Source organism: Magallana gigas, chromosome 3 (assembly GCF_963853765.1).
Source record: "Magallana gigas chromosome 3, xbMagGiga1.1, whole genome shotgun sequence".
Classification (NCBI taxonomy): Eukaryota; Metazoa; Mollusca; class Bivalvia; order Ostreida; family Ostreidae; genus Magallana; species Magallana gigas.
The window spans coordinates 33236547-33249607 of NC_088855.1; the positions used below are offsets into that span (position 1 = coordinate 33236547).

General features: G+C 34.0%; 2 protein-coding genes across 3 annotated transcripts in view; one reads left to right on the forward strand and one right to left on the reverse strand.

Annotated features, from left to right (window-relative positions):
* Positions 1-526: 526 nt before the first annotated feature.
* Positions 527-5447, reverse strand: LOC105318957 (tetratricopeptide repeat protein 22). Of its 2 annotated transcripts, none has more exons than XM_020063599.3 (3): positions 5363-5447; positions 3689-3755; positions 527-3499 (listed from the first exon to the last, which is right to left on the reverse strand). In XM_020063599.3, the coding sequence occupies exon 3, from the start codon at positions 3489-3491 to the stop codon at positions 1305-1307; it is 2187 nt and encodes a 728-aa protein (XP_019919158.3). In that variant the 5' UTR covers positions 3492-3499; positions 3689-3755; positions 5363-5447; the 3' UTR covers positions 527-1304. The 2 variants fall into 2 exon arrangements, with proteins under 2 accessions (XP_019919158.3, XP_011414594.3); XM_011416292.4 differs by having other exon boundaries at positions 3657-3755.
* Positions 5448-7648: 2201 nt separating this feature from the next.
* The window catches only part of LOC105318956 (tetratricopeptide repeat protein 28), a 47908-nt gene continuing 42495 nt past the window's right edge, over positions 7649-13061 (forward strand). The window contains exon 1 of the mRNA XM_011416289.4: positions 7649-8084. Coding sequence (XP_011414591.3) covers positions 8025-8084 — 60 coding nt within the window. The 5' untranslated portion in view covers positions 7649-8024. The remainder of the gene's footprint in view (positions 8085-13061) is intronic.

The window sequence follows — 13061 nt, forward strand, 5'->3', positions numbered from 1 at the left end:
GGACAGACAGACGGACGACAGACAAAATGTGATCAGAATAGCTCACTTGAGCTTACAGCTCAGGTGAGCTAAAAATATGGGTAAACAACTAATGATAAAACAGTCACAACAATACAGACAAGGGGTATTAATCACTTTAAATTGCTCCAAAGACTTGATCAAACTTGGGTAAAAAACCTCTTTTCAGAAGTATAAAAGTTTGGTTTCCCGGTTATACTATAACCATGGAGCCTAATGAGATTTACGTGTATAAAGACATACAATTATTTGATTAAACTTTTGTCGTAAGATGCTGTTCCTTACAAAATATTTTAATCTTGGTGATAAAATTTCATCCTTTACAATTTTAATTTGATGATGGCTTTCTTTTAAGGGTAAGCTTTGTGAAATAAAAATGCAGTCAGAAAATTAAAAATAGAAAGATTGTGGGCCCTTCAGATATCCCGTCATTGATTTCGATGTATTTGCATATCAATTGAAATTCATGTAAAGAAACATCGAAATTAATCTAACAAAAAAAGAAGAATGCTTTGCAAATTTTATTTCAAACTATATGTAAAACTTTTGGGACAAAATACAAATAATACGAAAAATAAAGATAACAAATACCGGGTTTTTTCAAGCACCGTGTTCTGTGAACTTGAACAAATAAGCACCATCTGTAAACTTAAAAAGTAAAAACAATGCCATCAATGAAATCATTTTAGAAAGATTGGACAAGGCATTTTAATACTTAATGTAGCTGTAAATTCAAAAAATGAGATTCTATCTATACAACAATTTTTTGTATGTAATGTGACTCTATTTTCATCAACTAACCGTTATTAATTTTTTTATCTGATACCTTGATTTCAAATGATATATTACTGTAGTCTGCTGCATCAACAAATATCTTTGGCTCAAATGCTGATAGTAAGAATATCAATGTAGATAATTCATCGATAACAATACTGCCTTTCTTTTTTCTCAAATTTAACCCAAATTGAATTTCCTGTCGTTCTTTTCGTAATGCATTCACAATACTAAGACCTTCTGAAAATGACTGACGCAAATGAAGAAAACGGGATCGTTTGTATTACTGCTGGTAGGGTGCATTTAACAATTTTAAGATATGAAACAGATCGTTAAAACACCGACGTTATCAAAGCAAACAAATGAATAACATAATTATCCCATCAAAAGTTTTCTTGCTTTGATCATTGATCCAAGGCTCGTCGTAGTAAAACATAACAAACATGAGACTTTTTGTTGATCTTCAACAGCGAAAATTAGTTCCTCGCATTTGATTAGGAGTTTACAGTATATCATGGCATTGACTCCATAGCTTTGATAAGCTTGTTCCAATCACAATCATCCACCGCATCCAGGAAAGTTATTGTTCTTAAGCTCTGATGAAGTCCGTCCACATTACGAAGAATCGGAATCAGGACATTTTCCAAGTTGTCTTCATGCTTCCTTTTCAGGGCATGGGCCAACTCATATTCACACTCTAGATTTCCTTCAAATTCCTGGCCAAGAATCACAAGTATTTTGGAACAATTCTGAATAAGTTTTACGCGTTCGTAAATATCAGTTGAGCCCGGTCTTATGTCTCTTTCTGCAATTGCTCCTTTGTAACCATATGACACTTCCAACGTTTCTAATAGAATATGACACACCCAATCTCTGTCCGCCGGAGAGAATATCACATAGAAGTCATACGGGTACTTCATACTCCTGGGTTTCTCACGAGGGTCGGGAAAAACCGAGAGTTGTCGCTCGATCACGGGACTTCTACACTTCAAACATAGATTATTTTTCTTTTCGGCAAGTTTCGTTTCTTCTTGGTTTATAAAGTACGTTTCCTTTTCTTCTACTATAATGAGCCATTTTTTAATAGCATCTTCTTTTACCACTGAAGTAATGATATCAGACACACTTTTACCATTGACATTAAAAAGCGGATCGGACCTACTATGTTTAAGGTATGCCGTCAGAGTCGCCATTTCTTCTTCATAGTTCGTTAGGAATTGTTCGGTTTCTTTTGTTAATTCTCCGTGTTTTCGCAAAGTCACGTCATAAAAATATGTCATTTCGTGCATTATTTTCCTCCTCTCACTATCTTGGCTTCCCCTGTAATATAAAAGCAGCGTTTCGAACAACTGACAAAAGCTTGTTTTAGCCTTGTTTGCTGTATCAACCTCCATTGCCCTTTTAAAACATTCTATGGCCTCTTTGATTTCTCCTATTTCGCGTAGAAATCTACCGTGCGCGCGGTGGATTTCTGGCCTTTTTTCTTGTCCAAGTGATAGAACCGATCGGGTAAAACAGTCAGACGCGTTCAAAAGGTGTTCTTGTGCTATCTTACTGTTTTTGTCTTCGCATAACACGTACTTAGCTTGATATGCCTTAGCTAGTTCAGAAAGATCCATTGAAGTTGCATTCCAAGAACATGCCAATTTGCGGTCTGCAATGGACTCATCTATCCGTTCCAGTCGTCTCAATACTCCAGCTTTCAGTGTTAAGGCGAACCAGTTTCCTTGTGAATTGTCAATCTCCAATGCTTCGTTGAGTTTTTCAAGAGCGTCTGTTAACCGACCTTCATTCTTTAGAAACAGTGCGTATCGGATTAATAATTCAGTAGGAGGGCCAGATAAATTGGAACCATCCGAGGTGGAGACTTTCGCTTGCTCCAATCCTTTTTTGAAACATGATTCAGGGTTATCAAGGTATTGCAATAAATCAAGTTCTTCTATGCGGTTCTTTATTTTATCATCTATCTTCTCTTTTCGCGAGAGTAACAAGCCAAGAAAACTCCACGTAGTGGAAACGATTCCATTACAAACGCATAATTCTATCTTGTCAGTCATATTTATAATTTCTACTAACTCATTAAAGCCTTTTAAAACATATTCTTTTTCCACTTCTTCCATACCCTTACGTCTGTAACATTGTGTAGAAAGGCGGTAGTATGTCTGGCCCAACCAAAACTTAATTTCCATGATAGTTTGCAGATCGTGACATTTTTTGAGCATCGCCAGACTTTGGACTAAAAGTTCTTTGGGTAATTTGTTTCTTTCTATCACATCTTTTTCCATATAACAATCAAAGATGAATGCAAATGCTTGATCTGCCAAACTTATTCCACTTTTCTCTTGGTCTTGTTCATCTGAAAGATCGCTTAGATATTTCGTTGCTTTCGAATTTTGCTTCAGACGTTGATAGACAAACGCTACATTAGCCAAAGCAGTTAAAGAGTCAGGCTGATGTTCCAAAATACTTTCAAACGTTTCGATAGCCTGGAAATATTGTCCATCGTAAAAATATAAAACTCCGAGGAGGTTCCGTGCAGCTTTATTCGTGAATCCTTCAGGAAAATCACGGATGAGTTTCTCTGTCACTTTGATTCGGTGTTTGATTTGTTGAGCTGGTGGGTTTTGTGATGCAGTTAGAGATATATGGAAAAGACCCGGTCTTTCTTTGTATACTTTCCATCTTTCTTTTCCGTTCATGTCTGCCACTAAGATATAAAATATTCATTGAGCTTTATGTTCTTTTTCAATTTACCAGAAAAAGGTCAAACAAATAAAACCGAAAGAACAAAAAAAAAAAGAGTCACCAAATCGTAATTTTAAATTCGTATTTATAGAACTAAGGCTAGAAACTTATTAGCTTACCTAAACTAAATGCCCAAGTGAGCTTTTCTTACCCAAGTCTGTGATCGGCAATAATTTTCACACTTTCATTTTCGTCTCCTTATTTTATCACTAAGCTAACTAAAACACAAAAAAATGAATAGTCAGTGCAAATTTCTCTTTTAAAAAGCATGAGGAAACTTGTCTTTTTGTTTACAACATGACAACAGTTGTCATGTTGTAAATTTTGTATTTACACCCACCCAGTAAATTCAAAATTTACAACATGACATTTTAAAGAAGGTGTTAGATTAAAGCAAACGATAGGAATGCTTTCTTTTATATGATAAATATTTTACACTCAAATTAATTTAAGTTGTAAAGAAAAAAATTAAAGAAGTTGTAAAACCGCTCCTCTACGATACGCTATTTGGAAGGTCGCTCTGGGATAACCTCCAATGGGGTGTTGTTCGATCTCGTACCGAAGCGGTTTTACAAATCTATCGTACAAAAGCGGTTTTACAAATCTTACCTTAGACTGAATAATAAGTATTTTTAAACTATGATACCCCCTATGACTTAGTTAAAATAGTGTCTCATATATGTATACATGGAGTTATATCAGAAAATATCATATACAGATATCCTCTGACGCCCTCCCTTTAAATCCGCCACTGATTTTTCCCAAATCCCTGCGGAATCATGTAATGTAACATTCATAAGATCGTTCAAACTTTTTCTAATCACCGGGAGCATACATTGCTGCATGACCCTCTCCTCCGTAGGCAGGGTTTATATTGCAGTCGCTCGGCTGAACTCAGTGAAGGTCACTCGGTGGAAAATTTTCTCTTTGTATATATTCATTATTGCTTTTATATATCACAGTACTGTTTATATAAACACGACCTAGCTTTATACATACACACAATTCTTTGTCTATATTGTTAGTTCCTTTATATATAGAGCTGCTTAATTATTTTTATATACTCGAGTTTATCTTGTATATATGTATGTGTTTTTATATTATAAACAAAAAGTTTTTCTTATATAGACATTTGTTTCAGTTATATATCTTTTCTGGCATTAACAGGCTTTCGTGGTACAGCTACGAATACAAAATAAGTTGTGATTTTTATATTTTCACAACCTTAAACCAAACATCAATATATATATGTGGTAAATTTTTCAAGAACCGTTTTCATTTGTCACCTTTTCATTCGTAGTATTTTTGTGGAATTCTAATCAAATGAATGCCTAGCTTTGACAATCTTGGGTCTGTACTTTATCAGTTTAGCTTCTAAGAAAAATATAACACATTGCAGAACACCCAGAAACCGTATTATTGTGGGGTTTTTTTTTTCATCTAGGTTTATCGCATACAAGAAAAGTCTTCTGTTATGTTCACCGTACGGAATTTAAAAGGAAGCTACTTTCGTTTTCGCCATGTTTTGTACGTATAACATGCACAAATCTACAGAGGGTCGGGTGTCCGTAAATCTACCAAAAATATGCATCAGGCCCCCTCCTCTCCCCTTGGAAAACTGAATATTCCTTGTAACCCGCAGGAAAACCTTTCTGGATCTGCACATGCATCAAACTTCCTCATCTACTAGAGTTCGAAATCAGGCGGAAGTTTGAAACACGCAAATCTCTAAAAATGTCCGGGTTTTATATTATCCTTATACAAATAACTTATCAAATTCAAAAATTATATCTTGTCTGGTATAAAATGTATACTGAACACTTACGTGCTTTGTTCCAGAAGGAAAAGTACGATTATCATATCTGTGAATAACCCACGTGTTTTCGTCCGGAAGAGAGACAACTCTTATCAAGATTGTACAATTATTTTAATTTTTGATAAACATAAACGTGTGTGAGTATGAGATGTATACAAACATGAAATGTATATGTATAAAGTGTGAGGATTTAGAGATGAGAAGTTAGAGAAAAAAATTACAAATTGCATGACGGAAAAGGTATGGGGTGGGGGATTATTGCACGGTCCTTCCAACAAGAACCCCTGAGTCGAGGTAAAATTGATATCGACAAATTCCTCAACTCCGGAGAGCGACCTCATAAATAATTTTATAGAGGGTGAATTTAAAGAATGCTTCATTTTTGGAGACATGTGCATGCAATATTAATCTGCATATGCATGTTGCATGAATACATGTATACTGCATTTTCAATCTGATACGCATGAAAAAGGAGCGGTTCGAGGATCTGATTTAAATCAGATTGATTACATTTTATTTCATATATAATAAACAGTGGTCTTAACAGTAAGGGAAATGTATACATTGTATTACACTATGAATGTACATAACAATTATTTCGAGAAAAAATGTTAAAGCCTAATTTTTTAGCCTATGCTTCTTTCAAAATTATTACAAGCTTATACCGTTCATGATTTTGCCCAAATCAATAATATTTTACCACTGTGTTTAAGACTATACCCGAAAATCTCATTTCATAAATCAAAATGATCTTAATTAAAAATCTAAGAATTAAGTCCCACACGCCTTTTAGAAATTTTAACTGGCAGATTTTCACTCCATGTATCCAAAAAGAATCTCGGTTTTTTAACTTCTATAACCTTTGGACGTTTATACATTATCAAAGAAATCCTTTGTATGGAATTTTTTAACCCAGCATAATGTAATTTTTTGTGTTTTGTTTTAATATTTTTTCGGTCGGGGTGGATAAATGGTTGCTAAAAACTTGACATGTATGAAACTCAAGTAATGGAAATGAAGCTAGAGAATACCAGTATTTTGAAGACAAGCTTTGAAAAAAAATTGGTTAACACTGGAAGATAATTGGTATAATTTTAAGCACTGGCTTGTCAAATAATCATGAAATGATAACATGTTTGAATTATTTTTTCATCTATGCCAATCGTTGGTCACATTATTCCAACAAGAGAAAAGTTTAAAGGTTGTCTCGCTTTGACTAAGTTTCTCTCGCGTATATTTATTTCAACAAAGGAAAACAGTCACATATAAAAACAACCTCTCAGATGCGTCGTAATGGGGAGTTTTTTTTATATTCTAATCAATTCTAAAATGTAAAATCTAACTCTGGAAATTTCGAAGGAATGGGGTCCACATGCAGACCCCTTTAAATCCACTTGTGAACTTCATAAAAGAATTTGAAAGATTATTAGGAGACGAAATGTGTTAAAGTTTTTGGAGTAGGCAAATTGAAAGGAGGGTGAGGTAAAAAAACGATTTCAGATTTAAAACGCTTTTAACACCCCTCCCCCCCCCCCCCACACACACACCCCACCACATCCCAGTTTTTGCAGATTTTGATGACCGCCTTTCCTTTACATGTGAAATATTTTCAATCTAAATGTAGATATTATATTAGTTTACATACTTTTTAATAAGATTAGATTTAAATTTCCAACTGGTCACCGAACAAATAATTGAAAAGTAATATCTAAAAAATATATATATATATATATATATATATATATATATATATATATATATATATATATATATATATATATATATATATATATATATATATATATATATATATATATATCCCGGTATTTAATGAAGCAAGGCTTTCATTCTAGTTAAACAACATTTATTTTCTTAAATTTTGATCATTAATAAACAAATCAGTTAATTGCAGTTTCATTATATAAAATTATTCGTTTCTTTTTGTAGAAAGTTTTATATTTTAGAGTGAAGTTTCCATTTTTGAAGTTTTTGCAAAGTATAATTAATATTAAAAATATATATATAAAGTAATGTCGTGAGAAAAAAATCTATATGAGAGAGAGAGAGAGAGGGGAGAGAGAGAGAGCAATATTTTTTTTCATTCTATTCATTGGTACACAGAGCGTATAGTGATCGACACAATATATGATATTTCTTACAAATAAACATCGTCGCATGCATACATGTATGTGAGAGAGAGAGAGAGAGAGAGAGAGAGAGAGAGAGAGAGAGAGAGAGAGAGAGAGAGATTTTCTGCGAACGTCAAGAGTTGTCGCCCGTGACAGTTTGCTACCTGTACAATACATAAACAAGGTGCGATAAAGCGTTGCGGTGTCACACTACATGTGTTACCTCGCCAAGTAGTGTATTGTTTTCGCTTTCCTTCTGCTTGATTCGTTTGGAAAATTTAATATCCGTCTGTTCTCTGTGTTCCTAGATCAATTTCTCTGGAAATACGTCTAAAAAGGCAGTGAATTGTGGAGTGTTTAAAAAATATAAGATGAGTTTTATTTGACAAAATGGCGGACAGGTATTTACCTGTGTAAAAGACATTTACACGATTGTATTGGTAATCGCCATGTAAAAAGGAGGAATTTTTATCTCGAATTGCTTCTATTTGTCATGTTTATGCCTTATTCCGAATGTCTTCAAATCAATGAAATCGGATTGAATGAAGCGAGCGGAGACCCGACCCCCGGGCCCCCCTCGTCAGGGAGGAGGCAAACGTCAGGTCAGTATAAAATATTATTTATTACAGGTGCAAATTATTAATATTGTTATTCAGGTGTGCATGGAGAGATTGGTCTAAAATTGTGTCTGTTTCTGTGGGGGGTGTTATCAAACATGATTATGATCTTTCATACCGTTAATGATTTTTTTTAAAGCTTAGACAATAGTGTACACACAATTTGATCGTAAATTAGTCACTGCATTCACAGGTAAGGCTATTAATAACTGTGTCAGTAGCACGTTAAATTGTCTCCAGTGGTCACAAATAAAAGAGTCCCATGGTTGAAGGTGCCTCAGAACTTGTAACATTGACACATACAGTGTATGTGTATTCCTCTGTATAACCTGGCATTATATTTTTTATGCATAAGAAAAAAGGGTATTCAGAAAAAAGTACTTATTTTACTGTAGTGTAGATTTGATACTTAAAACCTTTCTTTTCTTCAAATTTCCCATGGGTTTTTTAAAAAAAATTAAACAATGGTACTTATGTAGAGAACTGAATACGGAAAGTATAATTACTGATACTAAAATCAATATCCTTTTGAGATATTAATATTTACTTACAGCTTGCTTATTTTAATGGTTTGTACTGTTTATATAATATTTAGAGGAAAGGTATTTCCCCTCTAAATGAATATATATTACCGGTACAAATATGAAAATAAAACAGTGATATGTTCATCGCAAATCAAAAGCGTATGTATGTCATATTTGTAATTAAGAACATCTAAATTGAAAAAAAAAATTAGACTTAAATTATGCAAGTAGATATATAAAGGTAAAAAGGGCTTTTATGTTTTAAAAAGGATATTAAACATTGAACTTTATTATAATTCATAATGGTATGTAATGTGTAAATTCCCATGAAATCTCTCAGGGGGTCTCTCTCCACATACTTAATTCCAAATCCTCACCCTCCTCTTCATCTACCAACTCTAAAGAAAAGTTGAAGAGATTTTGATTTTGCTCAAAAGTTTGTTAGAGACGAAGTTATTTCACAGGTATGCACAAAAAAGTTTTGAGTCGTTGTTTGCTAGCTGACTCAAGAGATAACTAATAATAATGTACTTGTTCTCCCATCCCACCTATTGACACCCAGGTAGTAGCCTTACTTGTCGATATCTAATAGCCACCCTTTTCAATCTATGGAAAATATTTGGGTATTTAATTAATTAGAAAGTGGCCAGATGTTTCATTAGGGAAATGTGTAGTCAAGGAAGAGAATGGTATACCTTTTCAAAGTTAAATACTTGTTGAAATGTGACTTTTTTATTTTGCCTACATAAACTTGTATCTATGGGGCACGAACGAGCAAATTAATTAACATGTAAACTACAGAATTACGACCATCTAGAGGATCTGATCCTCATGAATGAGGGTGAACCAGGAATGTTTTGGAGGTATTTGGCACTTTTATCTAATGTATAAAACATACAACACCTTTCAATGGATGCTTTGGTCAGTCTATTTGAACTAGGTGGGCTTCTCCAAGGTGTAAAGTATGGAGGAATTTCAGCAGAAATGGTCGGAGAATTCGTGGTGACTTATTTTGTTGACATATTCCTCGCCAGTTGACTTTTAACTTGTGATTGATCACCCAATGAATTAGTCACATTTTTTAAAAAGCTAACAAAAAATTAATCTCCACAATGTAACCAACATGATTATTATAAGCTACAAATGAATCAGAATACAATGTATATAGTCATTCGACAGCAGATTGCTGATGGCCGTTCATTTCCTCGGGAGCTAATCTCTGTGTGTTGATTAAGTTTATTCTTCGACGTAATCTTTGATTTTTGTTTAATCATACACAAGTTTGTTTATTTATTGTTCTCCTAATCTAGAAGATTAGAAAATGATGTTACAGATACCTATCTGCTGTGCACACGCACAGCCCAAGGTATCCGGGAGGAATTAGACCTATCGTGGAGGGGCACATTTTGCTTTGTGTACCCAGCAATCGGCACAAGAACTTTATCAGACAGGGTAAACAGAGCACGGAGATCTCCATAAATACGTGGAATGTCTTCCTCGACTCTATCAATCACTTATTGTTCTAGTGCAAAGCAATCTCTTGCTGAAAAAGGGCCTTTTATTGATGTGTCCATAGATGATATTAGAATTTGTCAAATCTATAGGCCGTCCTATTAACCCTTGAAATTTCAGAAGTCCATAACAAGTACTATAGAAGGACGTGAATGGAATATTTTGTATCTTATAGCGGTACTCTTTTTTAAAATTTGTTTGTGAAGCAGAAGGAAGAATTTTTTGGCAGATGTGCCAAGTTAAAGAATTTCTTTTTTTTATTTTGACAGTCTTTCTACTGTCACTGTGCAAGATTAGATAAGGCAAGGGAACAATGTCTACTCTATATGTCTTCTATATTTACAATAAGTTCAGATGAACTCGTTTATCTAAATTTCATGGAAAATTATTATATATTCTGTGAATTTTGTCAGTATTATAGTAAGGTACTCAGATATCAATTGAAAAGTTTTGGATTTCAATCTGATAGGGCAAACATAATAATATGATCGGGATGATAGACACAAGAAAACTAGTACAGTAAAAGATGAATTAATTCCGTGATAGAATTGATAATCAACTTCATCAAATTCATTGTGTATTTTAAAAAGTATGATATTGTATAAATATATACTAATAAACACTAAATATAGTCAACTGCATAACATTATAGTTTCATTTGTCGAAATTTTGATACTTTGACTTATAATAATAAACATTTTGGGTCCAGCTGTCCTTTACGGTATTGCACAATACAATGTGTTGGTTCTGTGGAATTTTATGCTTGAAAATGGAGGTTTATTTCTGTCTCTTTAATTTACGTTGACTTAAATTGACAAAAAACGGATGTCAAGGTGGCTGGCTTATAAACTTTTCTGAGTCAAGAATCTATTGAAGGACATGGAGTCTTTAAAACTTTCAAGTTTATGAAGCAACAGAGGTCTTTTAATTGGAGCTATTGGCTGTTGACGAAGCAAATTTTCAATTTCTTTCATTTAACAAAGTCATAAGAACACCTCTGATGATTATCATGACACGCTAATCCAATTATTAGTTTGCAGTTTAAAATTTTATACTTTTTATGGGCAGTTTCTAGAGAAGACCCATTGGGGAAGGTATTTTGGTCTCTGAATGAAATTTGCTTGATCATTCTCGGGTCTCCTCAGAAGACCATCAAAAGATTTAATTTGTGTAAAAATACTGTTAAGGAACTCAAGGCTTTCATCTACTTAGTATTTTATAATGTGTTTTTATAGCACATTTGTTTAATATGATACATTTGGCTGAAACCAGAGGCAGAGAATACAGCAATTAAAGTTGGACCTGGACTGTGTCGATGTGATTCTGTTGTCGTTTTTTAATGTGATTTATGACGGAAGGAGCAGCAAAATTTCCGCATACATTAAATCTGTTTAAATGAATGCTTTTCAAAGTCATCAAATAACAGGCTTTCAAGAGATTTTGATCCCCAATGCTTTGTATGAAAGCTGAAAATGACAATAAAAAGGGATTCACTCTGCCCTATGGAGAGTATAGTTTTGATCAGTGGTATTATTGGGTGAAAACAGCATCTTTTTCTGAAATCGGAGCTAGTCACTGATCACAGTGTTTAATTGTAAAGGTGTCATCAATTTGTCCAAAAATTTGGGTATTAACTCAGCAGTTTCACATTGAATACAATTCAGGAAACATATCCAATGGCCTTTATATCTGTTAAATGTTCTGTACTTTCTTTCATAAATTATACACGTGGAAAATAAAAACTTTTGAATGATTTTTGACAGTTGGTATTCAAGTTGCTTGATTTCAGTAACTATTGCTATAGTGCATTATCTTTGCATGGGGTAAATTTCTGGTTAACACACTGAACTGTAAATTGCGGAAACTATACAGTCTTATACATGTAGTACAATGAGTAGTGAATTTATCTTCACAATCACTAGTTGATGTACTGGAAAACACTTTCACTAAACTTATTAACCTAATTATTAGTAAGTTTATGTATTGAGAGACTGATTATGTACTAATTTAAGGGCATTGCAAACCATTATACCATCACAAATTAACTTCTCTTAGTAGATATATTAAGTGACTCAAAGACTTTTTCTAAATTGTACTTCATGTATATGAAATTTATAATACAATTTCATTCAGTTATCTAAGTAAATCCCATCCTCATATTTACAATGAGGTGTCCTCCTGATGAAGTCAACAACTCATCCAAACCCATTATGTTCAGCAATAGAAGCAGACTATGATGTGGGGCTTTTACCTGATTGACTGACATATCACTTATGATGGAGCCCGCCTCCCCTTTACAACCTTTGACAAATTCCCTTTCTCTGTTGTGAGTTTATTCTTGTACTGCTTCTGAAATCCCAGCTCTTTCAAATTACCTGTCTCCTGGCCTATCAGTTCAGGCCTTTATTTGCTTTGCATGGCTTGATGCACATGAGAAACTCGCCTGAGCCCTATCTGGCTGATACTCGCACTTCAAGATGTGAAGGGTTCTATACAATATTCTATGCATGCTGTGGAGCTCCACTCATGCTTATGCCTTTGATTTACTACCAGTGGTTGTCCACTCTTGGTGCGCTCCTTAACACGTTTGTACAACCCTTCAATGACACTTCCAACCTTACAACACCCTGGGTATGTCCACAGCATGAGAGAGCAATCATCTCGGACCCATAGATTACCAACAACTCAAGTGAGGACTCAAAAACACTTAAACTGTGTTATAGCTTCACAAAAATGCCAGGAGAAAACAAAATCCAAAAATATGTAAAGGAACTTGAATTCTTAGATTTGGTCACAATAGAATTACATGTATTATATAAACCAAGCATCTAGGATCGAGACCCTGTGAGTGAGGTCAGCATCTGCATGATTGGAACACTTGGTACTGACTGAAAAACTTCAATGCTTTAGAATAATTAGATACCAA

Coding starts and splice junctions, on each gene's coding strand:
- LOC105318957 (XM_020063599.3), bottom strand. CDS start 3,491: ATGAACGGAAAAGAAAGATGGAAAGTATACAAAGAAAGACCGGGTCTT.